Below are 26,608 nucleotides of genomic sequence, written 5' to 3' on the forward strand. Positions count from 1 at the left end.
ACTTAATGACTATGAATGTTTACGATGTTGACCAATATAAAAAGCTTCTGTTCTCATCAAAAGCATGGTAAAAACGTAAATGCTATTACTTGAAAACTGTCGCTACCTGGGAAATTCATTTCATTACAGAACTAGATGTATTTTCTCAACTTTGTAGAGTCTAAAAAACCAAGGATACTGTCATAAGAGACAATCCCATCGTCACCTAGTAAAAGAGATGGATGATATGGTAAGTGATATCGATAAAATATCGGAAAATGAGTGATGCGGTGGCGGTCACACAAGGGACAACTGATAAGAACACGCAGTACGGTCAGTGGTACAGTGTTGACAGACCGGTTGTTCCTCGGCCCGGAGCAGATAATTATGCGTTAGGTGGGAATGCCCAATTCGCAGTCGTGTCAAGATTACGTCATGGTGTCTGTTACCATGAGTGAAACTTCCCCGCTCTCTTATGACTGGCTTTACCAAGTGCAACTTATTAGCTGCTTCTTTGTTCCACCTCTGCTGCCACTGGGAGAATAATCTGTGTTTCATGGCAGCTCTGTAATCTTGAAACGGTATTTGTACTGTGCTCTCCGCAGTAGTTGAGGTTGTATCTCTCGCTACTCTGTGAGCTAGTTCGTTCCCAGCAATCCCAGCATGGCTTGGGACCCAACAGAAGTGAATCACATGTCCATTTTTATACAAGCAGCAAGAGATGAAGAAGAAGAGCGTTCTGTGTTGGTTGCCGCGTTTTCCTTGCCATCATGAGGCTCTTAGAATCGGTGTAAATCACTGCCTTCTTTGTTCTTGCACTTTGTATCATTTCGAACGCTATTAACACCCCGTACATTTCAGCTGTGTACACGCTCGCCCTTGGGTTTATGCCGATTGAAGGAATATTGTTTTCTTGATGTACGGCAGCTGCAGCTACTCCATTTTTTTTGTTTTTGAGCCATCTGTGTAAAATGCTGAAAAATCTCTATATTTTTGCTTAATCTCCAAGAACTCTGACTGTATCACCAACGAAGAGGTGGCGTTCTTGTGAAACTTTAGCAACTGAAAATTGCATGAAACTTCGTGTCGCAAAAGAGCCTTGCGAGCTCGTGTCGTCAGCGCATTCCATGGAGCTGGCCTCCACGGCTTGCGATGACGAAGGTGGCGTCTGTGAAAATGGCGCCACGGAAGATGATAGCGAAACTGTAGTTACTGTTACAGGAGGTGGTGTTTGAGAAAGAGGTGTACACGTTTCTTCACTTTGTATGGTATTCTCTGTCTGTGTTGCGCATGACATCATCCTTGGTTTTTCCTTGATAACAGATGAAAAGGATTTCTGGAACTGGAAAGGAGATGCCTTCTTCCTGGCTTCTGGATAACTTAGTTTCTGTGTTACTTTGATGTGCATCACCTCTTTCTCAAACTTCCACTTTGGGCAAGACCTAGAGTACAAAGGATGGTCACCTGCACAGTTGACGCAGTGATCCGGCCCTCTGCACTCCTTGGAGTTGTGGTCCTGCTTGCTGCAGCGAGCACAGCATGCAGATCCTCTGCAAGTATCGGAAGGATGGCCAAAGCGGTTACACTTGAAGCATCTGAGTGGATTATGAATATATGGCCGCACCCCTGCGGTCACCCTACCGTTTTGGCATTTTTCACGTGTCAGATCATGCATGCAGGAACCATCAACATCCTGGATTTTCATTATTTTTTATATTTAGAATCCCATCAATTGTGATGATGAATAGTGGTACAACAAATGATTTCTACATTTTTTTTATAACTAAATTGAGTAAAATCTGGCAATAATAGGAGTGTTTCACTTTTGCCATTTTTGTACGCGTATATCTCCTGAGTATCCAGATATTCTTGTGAACGTTTTTATGCTTGAGCGTGAATCCGGGCCAGTAGGCCACGCGCAAATCTCGCCACGCACGTCCAATGTTTTGTGATATAGAAAATAGTGAACATGCTCTCTCGAACAATTTTGCTCCATCTTAGACGTGTGATTTCTCTGGCTATAAATGTCCTTTTACTCAGATTTTAATGCTCTTTCATTTAACGTAGCTATCATATGTGTGCCTCTTACAGATATTGGATCTGGACCTGGATGCATACTGAAACATTAAAACATTGACAAGAATACTTTTAAAACTCATATGTCTACGTTGCGCTTCTACGTATAAAAAATAATGAAAATCGATGGGATTGATGAAACATCCCTGCCTGGTCGGACGTGAAATCAGCCACAAGTAGTATCTAGCCCAGCAAGCTATCTAAATGTGTCTACATTTCAGGTGCACCTAGGAAATGATGTGTACGTCCCAAAAGAAAAAAATGCAGTGGGCAATGTCATCCAAGAAAGACTCTGCATTCTGTCGAGAGTTGTCACGGTAACTTTGGACAGAGAATGAGCTACAGGGTCGGAGCTTAGGTGGCAACCCAAGCAACCGGTACGCAAAAGCGGGTGTGGCACCAAAGCCTGGACTCACCCCCAAGAAAGTGCAAGCCCTTGCGAGTGAGTGTTCCCAATAAATCTTTCATTGTCTGGTGCATATTATGCTCAAAATCCAAAGTTGAATTGCAATAGGTCTCACATACGCCTCAGGTGAAGTCTGAAATTTTGTGTCTCATTTTACTTAATCATCATGCATGCCAAGGCACCTGTCACCAAACGAAAGGCATGCACACACTTCCAGACATTAAAACACTTCCTTTAGAATGTGCGTACGGTATATACATGTTTACAGGCTCTTGATGTTGCGCACTGCGTAGCTGTTTTTCTTAACTTTAAATAATCTCAAGCTCGTTTGATTTGGTTTTTATGTTTAGTATTAATAATAATTGCCTGTTGATAATGCAGCACTGGAAGTTAAGCTATAGCCTATAGCCTAATTATATCAGTGTACATGCACAAGCATTTATAACATATGGGACGCTTCCTTGAGGTGGGGGAAAACAACTGATGTAAAAACAGAATAGACACAACTGCAAATAGGTACTTTTTGCACGAGGGAACACAGCTGTTGGTGTGTCATCCGAAGTAATCTTTGACATTCCTTTTAATGTCTCTGACAAGAGAAAGGAGGAAAGGGACAAGAAACTGGACAGTCTCAAAAAGATAAGCTATAATGCAGAGCACAGTATCAAGCTGCTATGAACAGTTAATTTTTTAGGAATATGCCGATGGGGGTTCTTTGTAGATTTTTTTTTTTTTTCACTGGGCCATAACGCCCATCTGCAAAGGTTTGAGTTTGAGAGTTTTGAGAGAACAAAAAGGCTGTGATGATCTAAGTATAGCTCATAGGTTTGTCATAAACAATCTGTATAGCCTGTCTTACAGGCCAGAATTATCGTTGTGTCCAGCGGGATTCTGATGATTGTTATACAGTCTATGGTACGAGGAGTTGTTACGTTATATAAACAATAATTTAATCTTTTTATAATGCGCCGTTCGACGGAAATGCCAAAGCGATCTAAAGAACCAAGGGGAAAAAAGGCTTATTGGGACTAATCTGTAATGTAGACTTTTAAAAATTGCTCTAAGTTCTAATAACGACAAATGATCACAGAAGTCTATAATTGGTCAAATCATTTGCTGATGTTTACACATTCTGTGTTAAAATGTGTAATGAAATACTATTTGGACTTCAACTAATAATGTGTGCTGGATGCGGGCGAAACTAGCCAATTATTAATACTGCAATGTGATTTCGTTTGGGTGAATACATAAAACACTGGACATCAACATGAGATCAGTTACCAATCGTTGGTGCCCTTCAAGTGCAGCGAGAAATTTGAGTAGCTGGTACGTTTCTTCGTTCGCATCACTAATCTCGTCTAATAGAATATTTTGCTTGCGTTAGTTTCTCGCTGAGTCCACCACAGTGCAGTACAGTTCAAATAAATATATCTTGTTCATTGAGATAATTGCACGATAATACCACAAAGCAATAAAGCGCCCATAGGAAGCCTTCACTACGCCAGCTTCTCCAGCAGCCCACACGCCGCCCATGCCTACAGGTGGCGCGCTGTGTTGAGCATAACGAGAGAGCTGTTTAGATATTAAAATTCTTGTCTGTAGCCTTTCTATGTGTCCCAACCTTGTGCTGTAATTAGTTCAATGTGGTTCCTCTTTTCCGTTTCAGATGCCTATCAGAAGTATGTCGAAAGCCAGCCATCAGAAACCCCTACCCCCAAAAGGGTGAGTACGTTTGCAACTCATATGAGGAGTTTTTTGAATGATTTAAATAAAGAATGATGAACATATTTGTCACATTTCATCTGCAGTGTTCACATATCATAATCCTAGTACTGTTTCTTACACATTTCTAAAGGAAGTGCGTGAGAACGCTTAAGAGAATTTTTATAAGAAAGCATGAGAGAATGTCTGTGAGAACGTATGAGAGAATTCTTAAGAGAAAGTATGAGAGAATTCCTAAGAGAAAGTATGAGAGAATTCCTAAGAGAATGTGTGAGATAATATTTAAGAGAAATCCTGTGAGATTTTGTTCCGGTATCCCACAAGATTTCTCTTACACTTCTGTGAGATCTACATGAGAGAATCTTCGTGAGATTTTTCAGAAGGGTGTTGCTAATGTTTTCTATGATGTTCACACACAAATACTTTTAAGAAGGTTTCACGTATTACAAATAAAGCATATTTATCGTTGTCTACTTAGCGAATCATATATAAAAGCAGTTCAGTGTAACAATAAATATTTTAGCCATAGTTAACTTCAAACTGTACTCGCCTTTATCCTCTTCGGAATGCTATAAGAAATGTATAATAACTTCCTTTCGGACTTGATACAATTCACAATCGCAGTCACTAACGCTTCGACTGCTACTCACCAAGCTGCTTAGTTCCTAGTTTATATTCGCATGACTGCAGCACGTAGAGTAGCCCGCCGTATAAGGTGACGCTCACATTGCAGAGCCGCGTCTTGGCTTTCGCCAACTACCTATCGCCAACTTGCTTGCTATCGCTATCGGTGCCTGAGGCTTGAATCGCAATCGTTGTCGCAATTGTGATGAAAAGAGGCGCACGACACCTTGCACATAACCTGGAGTCGGGCGGTTCGCGGCACGCTGTTCACGTTTTCGTTGTGTTGGTGCCTTGGGTGGTCTCTTTTAAATTTCAGAGGATTGCTCAGTGGGTCCCGATAGTGCTCTGTATCGTGCTTCTTGGACAACCTTGTAGTGTTGAAGTTGAGGATCCGACTTCAGGATCCCTGTTAGGGTCTAAGCATTGGATTTCTTGCAAGCCGCCGGGTGGGCATTTTTTTCGTAACCCTCAATTGCCGAGTTACATCCTATCCTGAGTTATTTTCCTATTACATCTATCATGGCATGTCAATCCTGCCTAGAAGATCAGCGCCCTTTTCGTGTGATGTCGATGAGTTACAATGTATTTGTTTTTGTTTTCATTTGCTATATGTGGACGACGTGCTAAGATATGGTATATATATTTCTCCTGTAGCATAAGAACCTTAGTGCACATGTGAATCGGACCTTTCATGAAAAAGCTCACTCGGGGTATGCGTGTCAACAAGAGCCAACATTCTTGTGAAGAAAGCGGAGCCGTTACGCTGTAATAACGTTAAAATCCGGGCGGGTTGGTAGAATATTCTAAAATTGTTAAAACTTCCAGTGCAACAGGAACACAAAAAGGAGACGACACACGCACTGGGCACCAGAGTGGCCGATATCTGCAGAAACTGGCAAAGGGCTGAAAACCTGCACGACGTACTGTCGCACGAAGGCACACACACACAAAAGAAAAAAAAAATGGTAGGCCCGACACACAAGACATATACTGAAATAAGGTTAAATCCAGGCAGGTTGGTAGAAGATTCTAACATCTTTAAAACCCACATTGCAATTTTTCGGAATGTTCGGCAGGAGATGAGGGGGCGAAAGGGTTTGACTCGTTATAAATGTGCCTCGTTCCACGAATAAAAATCTTTGGTTGACACAGTGCGTGTGTAGTCTCGTTTTTTTGTCCCTCCTTTTGTCTTCCCCTTGCAGTGGTGGTTTAAACGATTTTAGAAGCAGTTATAATTAACTTAACGCCTAGGAAGACGCTTCTGCAAGCGATCTTGAATTAATTACAATAGCTCACGTATTACATCATGGTTAGCTGTGCTGTACAAAAGAATAACTTGTTTGGTTTGGGCAAAAAGGAAGTTTGAAGGAAAGAGTGTATGTTACCTTGGTACAAGGTACAATAATAATAGGGAAAATTATACTGTGATCGCGCAGTTCTTCTACTGTAATATTTTGAATCATGCATGGATCATGGAAAGTAAGGTCTAGAATGTGCGATGACATGAGGAATAATTGGATATTGGCAAATCGAAAGTTGGCGAGTTAAGATTCAGACTCAGATTCAGATTTTATTTATGCACAATAAACAATGTATAGACAAAATACCAACTGGATTGCGAGGTCAAAGCCTGTAAATGCAATCCATCTAACACAACAGAAAAGTGAAAATAATACACAGTACAGCCTTGTGTGATATAATTAAATGTTAGAATACACAGTACGTTTAAGCGTATAGTGACCTGATGTCAAAACAAATCAGTAACTTAGAGGCCATCTAAGATCAAAAACAAAACTAACTGTAACCACAAATTAGGAAGCGTACAGACTATGTAACAACTAGCTTTGCTCAGAACAACAGCGCGGTTAAGCAAAAATTGAAACATTTAAATATTTATGTCTGATAGGTTTTGCAACAAATATACTCTAAGGGTACTTCACATAGAGTTAAAATTAGCATTTTCCTGAAAGGTAACGGGCAAGGAATTCCAAGCTTTCCCACCGTAGAACTCTAGCGTAAATTTCCCATAATTTGTTCGTGGTTTTGGCAGTTTCACGGTCCAAAGATCGCGTCTCAAATCATAGCAAGAAGAGTAGCAATAAAAAGAAGCGATATGAGTGACATCAGTTTCGTGCAGAAGTTTGTGTACAAGGCAACATAACTTATATTTTCTAAGGGAAAAACATCCATTATTGCAAGTGAATTAAAAGCATACGATAGTGTCGTCCTAGGCGGAACACGCAACATAATACGCAACGCCTTTTTTTGTGCAAGATAAAGCGGCTTTAAGGCAGTGTTGTAAGTTAAACCGTAAACTTCTAGCGCATAATTTATATGTGAATGAACGAGCGCGTAGTAGATGCCAGTAAGTACTTTTGTTGACAATAGAGACTGTGCCCTACTTAGTGCATATATCCCTCAGCATATCTTATTTCTCACAGAGAGGAGGGAGCCAATTAAGATGCTCTTCCAATATGACTCCCAAAAATTTGGAAGATCGTACTCTGGGAAGAACCTTTGTTGAGAAAAAAAAAAGACTATGCAAATCTAACTGGACGCGACGTTGAGCGGGGCGGAACAGAACGTAACTAGATTTAGAGAAATTTGTAATAAGTTTGTTCTCAGAGAGCCACATTACAAGTTCGCTGAGAACCTTGTTGGCCTTTACAAACAATTCATCAATAGAAAGAGGCTCTACAAAGATATTTATATCATCAGCATATAAAACACTGCTCTCCGACAAGTATCCGGGAAGGTTATTTATGTAGGCTAAGAAAAGAAAGGGCCCAATAATCGAACCCTGTGGAACACCGATTGAACAAGGACTACGGTGTGATTTGGTACCACCAACATCCACAAACCGCTCCCTGTCACTTAGGTAGCTTGCAATGAGTCGTAATGCCACACCACGTACACCATAACTTTCAAGTTTAAGTAGTAATCTATTGTGGTCAATCAGGTCGAATGCCTTCGACAAATCTACGAATATTCCCATCGTAAGTAATTTAGAATCCAGATTCTGTTTAATTTTTTCAGTAACATTACTCAGCGCCAATACTGTTGATTTCCCCTTTCTAAAACCAAATTGGTGTGGGCTTAGGATACTACAGCTGCTGAAGAATCCCTCAAGTCTTTTCATGATCAGTTTCTCAAGAATTTTACTTAAAGACAACAGTAGAGCAACTGGTCGATAATTCGAAACATCAAGTTTGCTACCTTTCTTGTAAATTGGAACCACCTTAGCGATTTTCAGCTCTTTAGGAAACACGCCTTCTCTAAACATGCAGTTCACAAGTTCGCAGATAACATTTGACAACTGATAACGGAACTTCTTAAAAAATGCCACCGGTATATTATCATAGCCAGTGGCCTTCTTTGCGCGTAACGTGTTTATGAGTTATACAATTTTGTCTGGCGTTGTCGGAAAAAGAAAACACGAAACAGGATTAGCAGGCAAAGGAGAAAGGTCGACTCCACTAGGTGGCAAGTAGTTCACGCGGCTCGTGATATTAGAAAAATACTGATTAAATACATTGGCTATGTCACACCTATCACTGATTACCGTGCCTTCCTGATTCATGATGGAAGTAATGATGGGCGAAGTGGTAGGTTGGTTCAGGACTTCGTGAATTACCTTCCATACTTTGCTGTGATCTCCTGCACATAGTTTGATAGATTCAGAAAAATATCGCTCCTTTTCAGCTTTCAGTATCGCCTTTAAAGTGTTACTATATCTGGAGTAGCGAGCACGTAGCTCAGGATTATGTGGGTTCGCTCTACACTTCTTGTATAGATTATTTTTATGCTTGATGGATTTAAGCAAACTTTTCGTCACCCATTTTTTTCGAGGAGTACTACTGCGACTAGAAAAATAAGTTCGACTGGCTTTTGTTATAATGTTCTGCAGAACAGACACGAAGTAACTGCACTTGTCTTGGACCTTACTAAAGTTTGCAAATTCGCAATTTTGAGAACTCAAAAGACTTTCGGCGGCCTCATAGTCCAAAAACGTGCATTTTTCCGTCTGCATTGGAGGGTGACCCCTGGGGAGAACTACATAAACCAAATCATGATCAGTGATGTCGCATACAACAACGCCATATTTTAGGTGTCCTCTCCTTAGGTTCATGACAATATGGTCAATCAGGGTATTAGATCCAGATGATCCAAGTCGAGTTGGCGTATCAAGAAGTTGACTAAAGCCATAAGGGGAGCATATTTCTTGGTATTGTATGGCAATATTGCTATCGCCAAGCAGGTCAATATTGCTATCGCCAAGCAGGTCAATATTCATGTCTCCCATCAAAACAACATTAAGTTTCGCACTGTCTAGTACACTCATAATCCTTTCCAACTGGTCAAGAAAGGCCCGTATGTTACATTGCGGGGATCTATATACTACACCAAGTACCAAAGGCCGATTAGGAAAACGTGCGTCACAGTTAGGGCAAAAAGAAGCAAGGTCTGGGATCTCTATAAAAAGACTTTCGCAGTAGTCTACGTCGATGCTGATATCCTGTCGCGGAAAGAACGCCACATCATCTCTGACGTATATCCCAACACCACCATGCATATGCGCCTCCCGATGCTTAAATTCAGCATTGTAGCCATTCAAAGAACAGAATAATTCACTGGAGTTGCTCAACCAAGTTTCAGATAAAGCAAAGAATGTTATATGTGAGTGTACGCTCTCAGTAATTAGTTTTAATTCGTCAAAATGCTTTTGTAAACTTCGAATATTCAAATGAATAGCCGACACTGTTACATCTGTTACTAAATTAACTAAGTCACCAACACCATGCATGTGACACAAAAAAGATAGAAAAATACGAAAATAGACAAAAAGAAGATACAAGAGAGAAAAGGTTTAACAGGACCGAGCTCAGCGTCCCAGCCTCGTGAGTTGATCTTTATGCTTTATTCGCTGCGCCTTCTCTCCATCTGCGCGCCTCAGGTGAATGTGGCCATGGCGCACCCAAACATACGAAAAACTGCGCTCCCTGGCAAACTTCCGTACCTCACACAGGAGAGCTTTTTTGCTGGGAGTGAGGTTTTTACAAAGAAAGGGCAGCCCCGCATTCACCGGGCCACTATTCGGATCACGACTACTGAGTTTGCGTGAATTTGAAAGCCAAAGATCCCTAGTCTGCCGCTCCCTAAACCGAATAATTATGATAATTATGGGGGAAGCCACTGGGTTCTTACTAGAAGGGAGACGATGTACTGCCTCAATGTCCGTGGTAGTCAAACAAGTCACCTCAAGTTTTGCTGCTATTTCGTTCACGGTTTTCATTATGTCTTCGCCCTGCCCAAAGGGGATTCCTCGAATCTCTAGATTGTTGCGGCGACCATACTGATCAAGGTCATCAAGACTTGATTTGAGTGCTCTTATTTCGTCATCCCTCTCCCGTAGCTGTTCCTGCATGGACGAAAGCGACTCGCTCAGTGCTGAAATATTGTTCTCAGACTCCGTCACCCGCACAGTAAGGGCCTCGTGTCCCACTAGTAAGCTATCCATTCGTTTTTCGAGAGTGGCCATTTTTTCCAGCAGTAGCGTTGTCTTTTGACTGTTGGTACGAATTTCTGACAGGATAATGGCAAGCGACGGCTCAGTGGTAGGACGCTGTCGTTTCGAACAGGTCTGGCAAGTAGTACAAATCCATGCCCTCCGATCATTGTCAGTAGATGCCTTCCATGAAGTTTTAGGTACATTAGAGCATCTACCAATATGATAACTGTTATGACAGCTATTACACTTTACAGTATTTGAGTCATCAGATACTGGGGTCATACATGCAAAGCATAATGGTCCCTCAGCCGACATACTGTAATTCCAGTCTCGTGGGGCAAAATAAATGCTTACACAGAAAATAAGACACCAAACTGCTCACCTAAAAACGAGCAGAATACATGAGTATGCGTGCCTAGGCGAAGCCCCACAAGACTGCGGCGCAGAGCGTCCGGAGCGTCGTTTAAGTAGCTTTCCTGGGCATCACGTGACGACGATATGGTATATATGCGTCAAACGAAAACCAAGACTAATATTCCTAACGCAACGACAACCAGCAATATAACTATTCCACTCGTGTTCTAGGGAGCCTCCATGTGCGTCCCCTTTTCAGGGAGGCGACAACTCCGTCTTCTGCTACGAGCGCCGCCATCTTGACTCCCACATCGCATTGGGCGTCAACGGCGGGGTTGCGTTTGTCTCGATTTTTCGCGACAGGAAGAAGGTAAAAGCGGAATGAAGGATACAGGCGTGGCAAAACTGTTATATATGCTAGTAGAGCTGGTCATGGGTTGTAAAATATGTTGGTAATGCTTTGTAACGTTTGTCTAAGCACATCACTCCACCTGCACACGCAGTCGTATCTGGACCAACGATTTACAATAGTAAACATGGGAATGTGTATAGACAACAGAAATATGTTAATTGCAAGCAGATTTTATTACAACATCTCATTCAATAGAATAGAATAGAAATAGAAAAAAAAGTGGAAACGTAGGTCCCACTGGTGCCGTTTTGCTTGAAAACGATGTTGTTTTACCGATATGCTCCTGTCGAAAGTGCACCCTCAATCGCAGTTGTACAAATTTGTCCACAATTACACGATATAGTTCTTCTTTGTGTTGGTCACAAGTCGGAAGATTATTGTCCACGTTACTATGAATAAAAGTCGGCACAGTCTTGAAATGTGAGTGCATCGCATAAATGCGTTTCGAAGCAGATATCACCCTGAATGCCTCTTCACATTGTACGCTGCCCGAAATATACCGAAGATTCATTGCACCACGTACGGGATCACGATGCTCAATAAGCTTGTTGTGGCTTTCCATCAATTTAACGTAATTTAATTGAATTAAACGTACATAACCACTGAGCAACCGGAATATACGGTACACACTGCACGCTGCAAAGGTGCTTGCTTACCTCGCACACGTACGAGCTCCTTGTTGGTTCCCATTCTGCTGTCTTACATGCGCGAGCCAGACCTCTTTCCACTTTTTTGATGCTGGGAAGCGATACAAATGCGCACCTTTCCGAGAGTGATTGGCACACTTAGGCACACAGCACCCTGGCATTTTGCTGCACGACGTGTCATTCGAGCAACGCGCATTGCAGATCTCCACGCACGCTGGTCTTCGTCCACCAACCGAATGTATTTTTCAATCAAATAGGAACTGCTCAAACAAGAGCGAACTCTGGTTCGCGACCTACCTCTTGAGCCAACAGATCAACGACCTCATACCAACAATACGGAGATGAACTGAGCCCTAGCAGTGGTTCTCAAAGAAATAGAGAAAAGAACGAAGCACTTTCATGCGTAAAGTCCAATGCAAAAGAACTGTGACCCTAACGTGGTACACGCAGAAAAAAATGGGACGGAACACTGGTATTACCCGAGGAAATGGCTTGTGGCACGACCGATTTCTGCAGTAATAGAGGCAGTTCTGACTTGTTTTTTGCACGCTGGATTTAACATTCCGGAGGGATGAGTTGCGGTATTTGTTCCCAAAGCATAAAATGACGCTAAGATACAAAAGAAATGCAATCACTTGCGTGTACATGTGCCGGATGGCCGCTCAAACGCGCAAAATGCACAGCAGGCAATGGGCAGCGCGTAGCAAGTTGGGAGTCAAAATGCGCGCTCCGCGCGAGGGCGAGGAGGAAAGGCTGCGTTGGCACGGTTAAAGGGTGTCTCCTGCCTGAAAAGAGGAGAAGCCGCAGCAACCCATGGAGGCTCCCTATGGTGTTCAACCTAACAACGGCATCTCGGGTGCTGAAGGTAAACTTGATAATGTATTCTAAAACATTTAGCTATGAAAATACTTTGTCCAGACGTAAGTATGACACGAAGAAAATATGTATCCCAAGTTCCAAACGCTTGTCACTTTTTTGTAGGTGTTAAATATGGGACGAAAAAAATTCAAGGACGGTTACGATTCCTGCAACGCGAATTCCAGCGTCAGCTCTGTGTGGTTGAATGAGGCCGCACTAAAATTTGTACACAAAGTGTTTATTGTAGTGTTACGATTATCGCTTTGTGGTCGCTGAAATGGTGCGATGTTGTCAGAGACTAAAGGCTGGTTTAGACTCCGACGTTATCTTCGTCAGCGCCCCGTTTCGCGCCGACAGCCAGCGTTCGGTACGCCGGGCTTCCTCATCCTACCATGATCATAGTCCGACGCGATTCGGCGCGGCGACGAAAACAGCACCGGAGATTTTCACATTTCGTAGTGGGAAAGCAGTCATATCTGTACCCGCGTGCTGGAATCCGACTAAAGACAATCCGTGTTCCCATCGTTGGCACTGTTATGTTTGTACTAAATGTAATACGGCTGCTGGTACCCCCAAACATGGATACTGAATTGAATAAGAAAGTCGCACGTCTTCCCAGCTGTTCTCCTTCTTTTGCTTGTCTCTCTAGTCCATCCGTCGTTTATTATATGGGCACGGATGTTCCCTTCCAGTTTAGATCAAAAGCTCAATGGGCGACGCCATCTTGGGAAATGCGAGTCCACCGGACGCTCCACGCTCGCTGGCCACCGCCAGATGTAGAGCATAGCTCTACTCCTCCGATGGCCGCTGACGTAGTCCCGCATTTCCGCCGCGCCGCGATTCGCCGAGTGTCGTCGAACTATGAACTCACCGGTGGCGGCTCGCGGTGCGCGTCGTTACGCCCCGCTCCGTCAGACTCTAACCCTGCCTTAAAACGCTTCCGCGTTCGCTCCACAATGTTATGAAGTCATAACACTGTGGAGTGAATGCCTATTGATTTCAAAGACGTCACATTCTTGATTTGGTCGACACTGGTGCTGCTCTCTCTGTTGTATCCCTCGATTTCTGCAAGCAGTTACACAAAGTGACTACTCCTTTCCCGGCTCCATAATGAGTATTGCCGTCATCTGAACCTGTTTTGCCTGCCGCAGTACGCATCACCCGACCTACAATTGAAGACGTCTTTACCCGACTGAGTTCCTAGTTCTTCCTTCTTGTTTCGACGTAACTCTCGGTTCGGACTTTGTATGTAATAACTTCCCCAACGTTGATCGTGCCCGCCACGACATGCCCTGCAACGACCTTGCACAACGTGATGCGTTGCGGAACTCTGCGCAATCGCCAACGCGCCGCCGAGTCGAATCGGGTTCTGTCCGGTTAATCGCTTTGCGCGGAGCGCGCCGGTCACGGAACGGGAGGGGGGCTTCTGCACATAACAGCTGCTGCTGTAAATGACAATGTGGACTTCAACCGCCGTTCACTAAGAACGACATTGCGTGTGTCGCAATGCCGTTCTTACTGAACACCGCTGAAGTCTGCATTGTCGGCCTTCTTGAGAAGGAGAGGGAAAGAGTAAACTAGAGTAAAGACACTAAAGAAAGGGTAAAGGTCCTGTCGCTCATAAATAGGGTTCCCGGCTTTAGGTGCTTAATTTTTCAGGGATTCGGTGGGAGAAATGGGTGTGTTTCGGTGGTAATATTTTGAACCGTGAAGACACCCGATGGAAGCCGGCGAGGAACGTGACGGTAGCTTCGCATGCATACAGTGAACCAGTCCTTGTGGTTTTTATTTTATTTTTTCATTACAATGCCAACTGTTAAAACCAGAGGTTGATAAGTTTGTGAGGTAGATGTTAGCGATGCAGGTGACATCGCACACCGCTCTTTTCACTGTAAGGAACAAGGATCTGAGCTTTCTTGGGGAAGGCAAATCTTTCAGTCGGTCCGTGTCTTAGTTTTTAGTGTTAGTGGAATAGGCGAACAGTTCGCACTGGTACACTCCATGGTCTCTAAAGGCTCTAGCTGGGGCACTTCCTGACCGAACAGGCCTATTCACATTATGCAGATCTATTTGGAACCGGCCCGGATCCTGACTATCGGCAATATTAAGGCCCCGTGAGAAGCTAAAGACGAAATATCAGTTCTTTCAAGAACGACCACATGTCCACTGTCTGCTTCCACCCAGTTCACAGCGAAGGGACAGGAAATGAAATCAAGACATTTAAAGTCGACATTTCGATGACAATCGGTGAATAATTATTTCCACCGAACTTGTAAAAAATTTACCGGCGTACAGTTATCGATGCTTTTCGGTAAATACCGAAGACCGGGAACCCTACTCATAAATCATGGACGGCGCAACGGACCACTTCTGTTCCTTTTGCGTTGGTGTCAAGGCAAGTTTCCGAGAGGAGAATGTTTTGCACTTTAGTGCCCTGTAAAGGTTGCAAGTGGAATGTACTGTGGCATTCTTGACGGCAGATGACAGCCGCGTTGTGAAGTGAAATTTTACGTACTTTTTAGACCACAGGCATTTGTGTAACGTTCCTTTTTCCTCTTCTTTCCAACGTGTCAGGCCGGGGTCCCACAGCTTTAAGCGAGCAGCAGCAGCACGACAGCATCAACGCGGCAACATGGCAGCACAAAAGCGTTCTGCTGCCACAGGTCTGCTGCTGGAGGCTTCCCATATAGCTCCAATTGTGAATTAACGGCAGCAGCAGCGAAAGAGGCCCGAAACGCGTCGGCAACACCGCTATTGTTTACGTTCCGCAGGTGTACGCAGTGACTAGGCCAAAAAGTAAACACACGTAATAATGTAATCCTTGTCCGTGGGAATCGTGAATCGAGCTTGTGTGTGAGATGTATTGTGTATTTGTTGCTCTGTGATGGTCTGAGCCTTGTATTACCTCACCGACTCTTCCTTTCGTGACGTTCAACGTCGTTTCGTCCTCTTGCAATACTGTGCATAGGACGTAAAAAACGTGAGTTGTTGCATTAGTTGTTGCATTTGTGCATAGGAGCTTTATTTTTATGTCAACAGTGTACTGCATAGGTTCTACTGTGTGCAGGACACTATTGTGAGTTTCTAGGTGCTATAACGAAAACTCTATACAGGGAGAGTCATTCGGCCAGGAAGGAGAAGATGACACGGAAAATACCCCCCCCCCCCCCCAGAAAGAAAAAGACACACAGTCCAAGGTATCTTGCACAAGCTTTTTACTCGTGCTGAATGCTGAATGTAGCGTAGCCAACACTGCATGCCTTGAGGTCTCATCCCTTGAAAGGTATGCACACACCATTGAAACATCTCTGCAAAATAACGTTACATGTCAACCTCAAACAGATCGACGTTCCCTTCGGGCAGAGCAGCAACTTTTAACATGGGACAGCTGAAACCACACGCTCATTGATGATGCATAAAAATAGTACAGTCGTTAATACTGCGAGTCGGAAATGCTCTCATCGCCATCGTCATCTTCGCTGACCCGGCGCTCGCTATTGCGTCATGTTTATTCTGGGCTGTTCCAACAACCCTCAGCATCAATACACAGTTCCTGTTGCGCTGTCACAGTCAATATGTACATGAAAAATGGGGTATCCGTTTCTGTCTTTTTTTTTCGCTAACGACGAAAAAGAGACGGGGCAATACACAGCAAGTAAATCGTCGATATAATGGACCAAGCTGTAGACCGACATTTTTTTGGACCGAATGGACCGATGCGTTTGTGGCGTTTATCACCTATCTTTCTTTTTCTTTTTTTGAGGGCGGAGGGGGTGTTATGAGATTTTGGGGGCGCTGGAGGGTGCGGAGAAAATCCCTCGTTGGTCGTTAATGCATTTTTGGGAGTGGTCAGCATTGCGAGGCCTCATTTGCCGATCCACGTGCTACACTGCGAAGATATCGCACATAACTAATTACCGAGGTTGGAAGAAGCACTCCATTTTTTTGTCAACGTTTTGACCGCAATTACGTCAACGTTTTGACCGATATGATCATAGGGCAACAGCGTTTATGGTCACGTATGTTGACGTTCCAATGACGTGTGACCAGGACATGTCTGTAATGCACTGCGTTCGCCTGGCACGCTATTGTCCATGGACCGATGTGTGTATTGGGGTACCCCTGCGCAGGCGGCCAGTAGCCATTACAGCCTCCCTCTCGCGCTGGTCTTTCTTCTCCCTTCACTCTTACACTCATTGGACCCTTGTTATCAGAATACTCTTGGATGGAGTTCTTCTTTTCGCCTTCTCAAGTCGGGAAGAAACGCAATCGAATCGTGCATTTTACGAGGAGTCTGCTTCGCATATCATTCAGGACCCGCCTTTGTTGCTGTCACCCTGAACCTGTCATCATGAACGCATCCGTTTAAACTGTAGGCGATGGTGTATTGCAGAAGATGTTTTACGTTCTACGTTCACATGGGTTGTAAAGCAACGCTCCCACTCCCCCCCCCCCCCAGAAGGGGCACCGTCGCTCTCTACCTTCAAGCCAACAAGCGTAATACGCATACACCACACAAGTACACCAGCTGGGTGCGCAGCTCCCCAGTTTCGCTCTTTCCCCTGTTGTTGACCTCATTGGTCCCTGTCCCAAATAAGGTGATTTCATATTTAAAAAAAATCAAAATCTCGAGGTGAGGAGCATGTGGCTTCTTCTGTAGGCCCATGCTGATCTACGCATGCTGTCTTGTGAGTGGGCAGCCATTTCGTCACGAGGTTTCTGCTAATTTTACCCTTCCCCCTGCGCAGAGACAAGCTGTCGTAGTATATGGTCACACAAAAATGACGCGCGCGCCTCTTTGTAGAGAGGTGGTAGGCGTGTATGTTACCATCCAAGCTGTCTGAACCTTTCGAGGAAAATTCACCGTTCCGCGTCGCGTCTGGTCCATCGGACTTCGTAGAGGTACGTCATTTGCAGATATTACTATAAAAACGACGATCGGCGAAGGCAACGAACCCTTTGTGTATTGCATAGTTGTATTGCATAGTATTGCAACAACACTACAAGCAGCGCATTAAACAGATGCGATTGCGGACGCGTGCTCAACCATTTTACGCAGCAAGGTATGTAAAAGACTCACATACAAGCACGAGTTGTAACGCGCTGGTTCAGCCATGCTGTGAAACCTTTTCATTTATTTGCATAATGTGCGCTCCTCTCGTAGATGAGGACTGAACTCCTCTTAGTTTCAAAAACATATCACCTACCTTTCCATCATCACAAGGCATTGCATCCAAGAGGGGCTTCTTGTAACATTCGTCGGGGTTTGGATCTCCGCGGCAGCATAACAGTCGGCACTCCGCTAAACTGTTTCCCCTCTAGGTAAAAAAGACGGCACCAGACGCAAAAAAGTGAATGACAACTGCTAACAGTGAACAATACCGGATAACAACAGCAGAAAACAACTGACTCAGCGTTTCACTCGTTTTCACACGTTTATTTCAACTTTGCGGGTACCCGCAAATGTGCTCAGTAATAGCACGGTCCCTCAATGCTCTTCCTGAAGTGAACACTTTTTCTCTTTTCGTGCTTGCGTTTTGCGTGGGTAAGCAGAGGTTCTATTTTAAATATCCTGGAAATCTATTGCAATCTTTCCATTCAGTTCATATGTAATCATATGTGTTCATACGATCTACACATATCAAGGAGACTTCGCCTGACTCGAGCGCGCTGCATTTCGTGATGATTGTGTACTTCATAGATTTGATTTTGATTTGAAGTTTCCTGTGGCGCCAAGGGTTTCTTTTTCTTTGTCTTTTTTCCTTGTCTACAAAACAGCGATGACAGCGATATTCGCTAACAGCTTTTATCGGAGATGTACTGCGATGAGCGTGATTTGTTCAGCTCCTTCACGTTGATCACCGTGTGACATGTGTAGCATCAAACACTAAGAACCGTAACATTTTCAAATGATATATCTTTCAACATGGTGTCAATACAACGTGTCTTAGGGTACAACTTGCGGGGAAAGATGTAATGCCAAGTCGGTTTCGTAAAGGATGTCCGCTCATACCTATTAGTTTGTGCTGGATCGGAAGTGGGGAGAGGGAGGGGAGATGTTGTTCTTTTTTTACTTATTCATTTTTCCTTTGCGTGTGGTTCATTATGTGAGTAGCACAATTCGTCGGGTGACGAGTTCAGTTACCCTAAGTTTCTGCGGACCATAAGCTACGAGACTCTAGAGCTAATTCATGACCGTGTATAGTGGTAAAAAAATATCGTTTACATGTCTTCATCCCGAATTTGAAGCGAAAGGCTAACTCAAGAAACTTTCTGCCTTTCCACCTGCTTACCTCGTACTGGTTCTTATTTATTTGTCACCAGATACCACCACGTTGTTCTCGTAAATGTAGCTTATGGGGAATCCCAAACTTTCCGTCTTAGCTAGAATACCAGTGGCCGCTCCGAAATAAAACTCCATGCCATCATTTTAAATAGTTTTGTCGAGTGAAATGTCCTGGAACTGGTCTGACTGAGATACCGAGGCTATCTACAACGTGATGATAGTTTCTGCTGAATCTTGCCAGCCAATTTGTATTGTTGGAAAGCGCTACAATGCCACACTTCCGAAAGGAACAAGTTCTATCCTGTTAATTTACTAACCCGGCTTCGATCATGTTTGAATCTTTGTTCATTATAACTGGCTGATCAATCAATTGCAAAAAATTGGCGGGGATCGCGCGATTGGCGAAATTGGCGATCGCGCGGAACCCGAACGACGCGATCGCCCCCACGCGGAAGCAACTGCCACTCAGTAACCTTGTCTATTGGATTGAAGCGGAGTTTCCGAACCAGAAAGAATGTTGAGGGACCGTGGTAATAATAAGAAGAATTTCGTAATTCGCGGGGCATAGACTGTATTAGGGTAAGATGGCGAGCCGTTATCTTCGAGAAAACACGTACTAAATGATATTTCCTTCTCGTAGGCCAAAGATCGCAGTTGAAAGCGAGCGCAGCTGGCCGTGATCCCTGACACATGCGCATTAATTTCATGATTATTCTAAATACGTGGGAAAGCTTCGTACTTTTGATCACCTGTTATCACCTGATATCAAGTAGTGATTGTATGTATGAACATACCTGAGCGGTTGATGACTGTCACATCCTATACTCTGGGTAGGAAATGTTTCTACTTGCTAGGCTATATAAGGAAGTCAGCAATAAATCCTTTTTTTTTTTTTTTTTGCAGAAGACATACATTTATTTGGAGGAAATCAGTGTTCTTATTTCTCGAAACAGAGACTTGTTGCAAAGACGAAGAGTTCGATAAATCACATAAACAACTACAAAGAGGTCCGACGATTCTGGTCCGAATTTGTTCAGGACGCCTTGGAAAAAGCCCGAAGCCCGACGTGTTCACACACCGTCCGTGACAAAATCCGCTCGGCAAACATAATTGCTACCTTTTGTGCTAATATCCCTTATACGACGAAACTTACGACACTCAGCCGCCATTACAGCATTACTCTGCAATGCTCAGAGAACGGATGAAAGAGATGTTCTCGAAACCTGCAAGCAACCTGCACGCATGCCCGCAATCACACAGCCTTTTAGAGTAAAAGTAAGCAAACCACCTACCAGTCGAGCACGCTACCATCTGTGTAATGACAGAATGTACAAAAGAAATAAATAAAATAACGCGAACCTTGATTGCAACTCCTCTAATGTAATCTACGTCATATTTTTTTTTTACTTCCGTGTTAGCGCCGCTAAGCAAGTGTGGCTATGAGCGGCGTACAGAAGTGGGCGGATCGAGAAAAGAAAAGGGTGGACAGCAGGAAGGAGTGGGGAACAGGGGAGTTAGTATGCGTCCTGGGACGACTTCTGAGGGAACTGTGCCGACATTCATCCCCAGAAAACCAGTCTGCCAGAAAACCCCAGACAGCACAGCCGGTGCGGGGATTCGAACCCGCGTTACCTCCCAGTCTCGGCGAAGAAAGCGGCATCCCAACCACTAGGCCACGGGAGCTGGTACATCATTAAATGCAATGCCTGTAAGGCACAATATGTAGGCCAGACTACTACGACATCTGGAATTAGGCTTAATAACCGTAGATCAGACGAAACAAAAATTAAATACTGATTTAAAGCTCTGGAACCTTCGTCCAAGCAAACAACGAGCACCCATGATTTTGAGAGAGGGGCGACGTTAAAGTACGACACTTGCCACATTTGGTATCTCCTTCTCACTTCGAACGACCGCATGTTGTCGTTGAGCTTGGCTCCACCCATCCACGTGCTCACCTCATGCTCCGTGAATAATACGCATCTCCGACTAGAGCCGTTCATTATGAGAGTTTGGCCATTGGGAGGAGCTTGGCTCAAAGCGCGCCATTTGACATCACACGATGGCGCCGAGGCCAGTGGCACCATTTTCAATCAGAGCTATCGCCTTGAAATCTCCCATTCCGCCATTTTGGAGAATAAGTACGGCCTTGAAATTCCCCCGTGCTGCCACGGCTCGCCTTTCATCCCGGCCAAGTAGGCGGGGCGATGACGCCTCTGACAGCACGGCGGCTCCTCACCTCCAGGCGGCAAACGATCACAAAATGGCCAAACTCTCCTCATCAACGGATCTGTCAGTAGTGCGGCACTTAAGCGATACGCACCACTGCAGGGCACCTCTGCAAAATGCAGAAATTCGGGAAATTCGCAGTCGGAAAATGTCTAATTGGCCACGTGATAGATGTGCAAATATGTGGATGCTCACTGGTCTCCGAGAACTGTCGTCAATCTTACTTCGGGATGATTGGGCGAGGGTCATTTGATTGAGGAGCGATGAACCGAACGGAGGTGAACGTGAGAGCGGTAACCGCGTACGACGAATTCTCGACGGAAAACCGGCCACCGTCACCGTTTTTCGGTGAGCCGACGCGAGCAATAGGAACGTCACCGATCTCTCAACGACAGCGATGGACAGAACAATCCGACGACGCGCAGGAGCGGCCGCTCGACGGCAGCCAATGAGACCGCTCCGCGCGCTACCGTTCCACAAGCGGATGTGGCGGCATTTCGGATGCCCGTATCCGGTATGACCAACCTGGGAACTGGGAAGCATGCTGTCTGAGGGCGCTTTTGTAGCACTTTCTTTGCGAATATGCTTTGACCGTAAGAACTTCTTCTGTGTGCCACTATAACTTTTCTGTGTGTAGGAAAATATTTATCAGTTAATTTGAAGTCAATATTTAACACGGACTAACAGAACGCCCGCTAGAGCGCCACCGTCCGGCGCAGTGGAAATCTGTGCATGCGGTTCGTCCCGCCGTTTCTCCATCGAGTTGTCATGCCGGTGAGAAAGTTCCGTCGAGAAATCGTCGTATGCGGTTACCGCTGAACGGAGGAGAAACGTTGGAAGTTGGAGAAGTGTCAAGTCACGCGTGCTCTTTCGGACTCCGACCGTTGTGCTCGCAGACTCGCATACGCTAGCGGATAGTTTAATGGTTTGGAATGCTTTCGATTTAGATTGTAGCTAACTCCCGTAAACGGCTAATGTGAAGACGGAATGGCTGATGCAGCTGATCATCGCAACACTGGAAAGACAGACATGACAGGGAATCCCTGCACCTCCAAAGGACGTAGAAATCGTGACGAAGTGGGCACACCTCCGATGCCCCGCAGATGAACGGTATGACAGGTTTGGTTACTTTTTGTTGAAGGAAGTGATGCAGGTTTATCGTGTGAAGTGCATTACAGCATTTACAAGTCGCTCTGTAACGCTAGAGGCGTTTCACAGTTCGGTGCTTTGCCGTAACTTAGGCCGCAAATCAAATTATATGTGCTGATTATACTAGTTGTCCCTTACGTCCCAGCTATTCATTCACTGTGATCCGTCGAACGTTTGTGAAACGTGTGCCTTGGTGTTCAACAGGCAAATCAGCAAGGATTGCCTATTCATAAATAGTGCAGTAATTTTCGTCCAGAGTTATGCTTGATCAATAAAGTATCCTTATTTTCTTTTTTAGTACTCCCGCAGCAATCGGCGGCAACGACACACCTGGCTATACCTGTACCTATTGAATGTGCGGGCTGCGATTACTTTGAACTGCTCTTCAATGTTTAAACATCTAAAGGTCCAGTGAAGCCCATTACAAGACATGTGTGTGCATGTATACTGTGACTTTTTCGAAACAATTCATGAGTAGTATAGAGATAGACTGCATAATATTCGAGCGGCATAAGAACCGTGCGCTATAACGACATCCTTTTTCTAATCCAAGATGGCCGATTCTAAGCCAACACAATCCAGTTCTAAGCCAACACAAGCCAAATCCAAAGCCATCTGATTGGCCGCCATTAGCTCCGCCCACTTCACGTTGATTGGCCCATGCTAAGCCTACTGATCTTTGATTGGCTGACCGTAGCTCCGCTCCTTCACGCTAATTAGTTGGCTTGGCTCCGACCACTTCACATTGATTGGCCCATGCTAAGCCTACTGAGCGTTGATTGGTTTACCGTAGCTCCACCCCTTTATGCTAATTACTTGGCTCCGCCCCCACTTCACGTTGATTGGTCTACGCTAAACCTACTGATCGCGTTGATTGGTTCACCATAGCTCCGCTCCTTTTATGTTCATTACTTGACTCCATCCACACTTCACGCTGATTGGTGCACGCACGCCGTGCTAATTAACCGGCTTCGCTGATTGGTCCTACTGTCCAGGCGCGGCCCCGGCGGCAGCGGCCCCGCTGCGGCTTTATCTCAGATGTTCAAACTTACCTTGTGGTGTGCACCCACTTCATGCTGATTGGTCTGATTCAGACGTCTAAGCCTACTGATCACCCTTCCAATGTAAGCCTGCCGATTGGCCCGTTCTAAGCCCACTGACACCGGACTTTACTGGCTCCGCCCACTTCACGCTGATTGGCCCATTCTAAGCCTACCGATGGCTGGCCCTGATTGGTCCACGCTAAGCCTACTGAACGGTGATTGGCTTACCTGAATTTGTCGCTCCTAAGCAGCTTCGGACAAGACACACGACAATTGTTGATTTCAACCTTTATTTGGTACAACAGCCTCCCGGTCCAGCTGCATCAGAGAGATCATTGGTCCATAATTCTATGTGGACATCTCTCACGCTCACTCAGCTCCCTCGGTAGATTCCAACTGTTATTGGTTCATCTGACTGCACGTGGACGCTCACCCAGCTCCTTATTGGTTCTAGTTGGTCACAGCTCCCTCATAGGCTCCAACACCGATTGGTCCATCTAACAGCAAGTGGTCACTGCTATTGATCCATTGAACTGCAAGCCACTCATTGGTCACTCACACTCATCTCTAGACGAGATAAATTTAACTGTGGGAGATTGTAACTTTTACCATAGGATAACTTTAGCGGTGGCTGGTAGGCTCCAACTGCTATTGGCCCGTGCTAACCGCATGCCTCCACCCTGGTGCTCATTGGTTCACAACGCGCATGCTCTGACGGCGCCGAAGAAGGTTCCCTACACATTTAATAGAAATTATGCTATTGGTCCAGCTGCGTCATAGGGCATGGCTTGGTTCTGCTGTGGCTGGCCCTGATTGGTCCATGCTACTCACTTCCTGGCGCAACTCTTTAATGGCTCCACCCACTTCGCATTGATTGGTCCATTTTAAGCCTACTGACTTCTAAGCCAGTCCACACTAAGCCTACTGATCACTCCACCAGCGCTCTGATTGGCTGCTTCCAATTGGCCCTCGTTCTAAGTCCACCGACACCAGATGGCACAACTCTTCACCAGCTCTGCCTATTTCATGCTGATTGGTCCATTCTAAGCCTACTGACTTCTAAGCCGAACCACGCTAAGCCTACTGATTGTCCCTTCACACCAAAGCCTACCGATGTCTGGCCCTGATTGGTCCACGTTAAGCCTACTGAACAGTGATTGGCTAGCCTGTCGCTCCTAAACCACAATGCAGCAGCTTCAGACATGACACACGACAATTGTTGATTTCACCCTTTATTTGGTAGAACAGCCTGTGGGTTGGTTCAGCTGCATCAGAGAGATCCCGGTCATCTCTTGCGCTCATTGGTCACTCAGCTCCCTCGATAGACACCATATGGCTCATCTAACTGCAAGTGCTCATTGGCCCGTCCGACTACAAGCCTCTCATTGGTCACTTATGTCTAGAGCTCCCAAACAGGCTCCAACTGCTATCGACCCATGCCTCCATCCGCGGCCGCTCAATGGTTCACAATGAAACTTTTTCACATGCTCTGCCCTACACAGACAAGAGATGGCGCCGCTTGTCTTTGCAAGGATGGACAGCTGCCATTCAATTGGTGACTCATTTCTATCCAACTGGGTCATAGTTCTAGAGAGCCAGCGTTCTGAACAGCTTACATGCCGCCACCTGTTCACATAGACGCAGTTGGAAATGGGGAAAAACATTTTTTTCAGGGTGCACATCTCAAAACACGCTCTACACAAGTAAAGTTGGCTTCCCCCGGTTGCATGCCTGCGTTAGGTGAAGCCCGTCCCATCTGGCTGCTCACTGGTTCACAATGAAACTTTTTCACATGCTCTGCCCTACACATACAAGAGATGGCGTTGCTTGTCTTTGCAAAGATGGACAGCTGTCATTGCATTGGTGACTCATTTCTATCCAACTGGTTCAAGAGAGCCAGCGTTCTGAACAGCTTACATGCCGCCGCCTACCGCTATTCACGTAGCCACAGTTGGAAATGGGGAAATTTTTTTTTTTCAGGGTACACATCTCAAAACACACTCTACACGAGTAAAGTTGGCTTCCCCCGGTTGCATGCGTGCGTTCGGTCAAGCCCACCCCCTGACAACAAGCTTAGGATCGTTTAGGATGTGTGTGGGCTTTGCAGTTCAACCTAAAAATTGTTTCAATCAAGCAGAATTGCAAATGATGCAATGGAGCGCGTTCATCCTTGAGAACGAATTTTGTGACAGAACATAAACAAAACAAAACATTTCAATGTGCAAAAAAGTCATCGTGACGCTAATCAGGAAAGCCAGCACGCGTTCGAAATAAGCAGGAAGAAGCACATGATCGAGAAAACAACGATAGTTGATGCTGTGCAGAGAAGCTGGTTTGAGGGAAAAACAGCTTGTATGATCAATAAACCCTATAGAGCTTGGGCCTGTTTTTATTTTAGACAGCGCGCATTCAACACACGAAATTAAATAAATCGAGCAGAATGACAATAGCATAGTGACGCTATGTGGTGAAGCTCAAAACGCACTGACACTCCAACGCTTATTAAACAATGCTATGCACGCGCGTACTGAAGCTAAAAAAGAAAACTCAACCCAAGCTGAGTATGAAGAAACACAATTGCTCCCATCAGAACATTCTGTTCAAACATAGCCGGCATACACGACACAGCTCGCACTCCTGGAAGCACTCTTAGAAATATAAGTCCAAGGCACAACGTGGCACAATGAACGAGTTCATCTCGGAAAAAATGCGCTCACCTTCGCAGACGGGTCACGAGCACCATGCCGCAATATCTGAAACATGCGGCGCGTGGACAGCTCACGCGACTTTAGCCAGCCCATGCAGTTTTAGACTTCAACATAAGAAATCAACTAAATCCAGCACAAAGCACAGTGATGCTATGTCGTGACTGACGCTTATTAAACAATGCTATGCAGTGAAGCTTCGCACGTACTCAATGTTAAAAACGGACACTCAACCCAAACTGAGTATGAAGAAACACAATTTCAGATTGCCTTCACAGAAAATCCCGCGCCTCCGCGTTCCTTCTCTATACTGGAAGCAGCAATATTAAGATCGTCGCACTATGAACAAGTTCATCAAGAAAATAGGCTTACCTCATCACATCCGTATGGCGCACGTAGATTCTTGTCGCGCGACGCGCTACAGCAGGGTAGGGAAACACGGGCGCGTGGACAGCTCACACGATTTCAGCCTGCCTGCGCACACCTCACAACATGCGATGACATACCAAAATGTCGCGCGCACCTTCCAGGCACCCGTTACCGTGCCAGCCGCACGGAAAACTTGATAGCCGAAACACAGGCGCATAATATAACCCTCCGGTTGGGACC

The 26,608-nt window shown here is 45.1% G+C and overlaps 1 protein-coding gene across 1 annotated transcript in view; it reads right to left on the reverse strand.

The window, feature by feature from the left end:
• Positions 1–15,785: 15,785 nt before the first annotated feature.
• LOC135378443 (venom metalloproteinase antarease TserMP_A-like) overlaps positions 15,786–26,608 on the reverse strand; it is a 58,025-nt gene continuing 47,202 nt past the window's right edge. Inside the window, exons 13-14 of the mRNA XM_064611485.1 lie at positions 17,795–17,905; positions 15,786–15,895 (exon numbers count right to left, since the gene is read on the reverse strand). Of these exons, the coding sequence (XP_064467555.1) occupies positions 15,857–15,895; positions 17,795–17,905 (150 nt within the window). The 3' untranslated portion in view covers positions 15,786–15,856. The remainder of the gene's footprint in view (positions 15,896–17,794; positions 17,906–26,608) is intronic.

Source organism: Ornithodoros turicata, chromosome 1 (genome assembly GCF_037126465.1).
Source record: "Ornithodoros turicata isolate Travis chromosome 1, ASM3712646v1, whole genome shotgun sequence".
In the NCBI taxonomy this organism is placed as follows: domain Eukaryota; kingdom Metazoa; phylum Arthropoda; class Arachnida; order Ixodida; family Argasidae; genus Ornithodoros; species Ornithodoros turicata.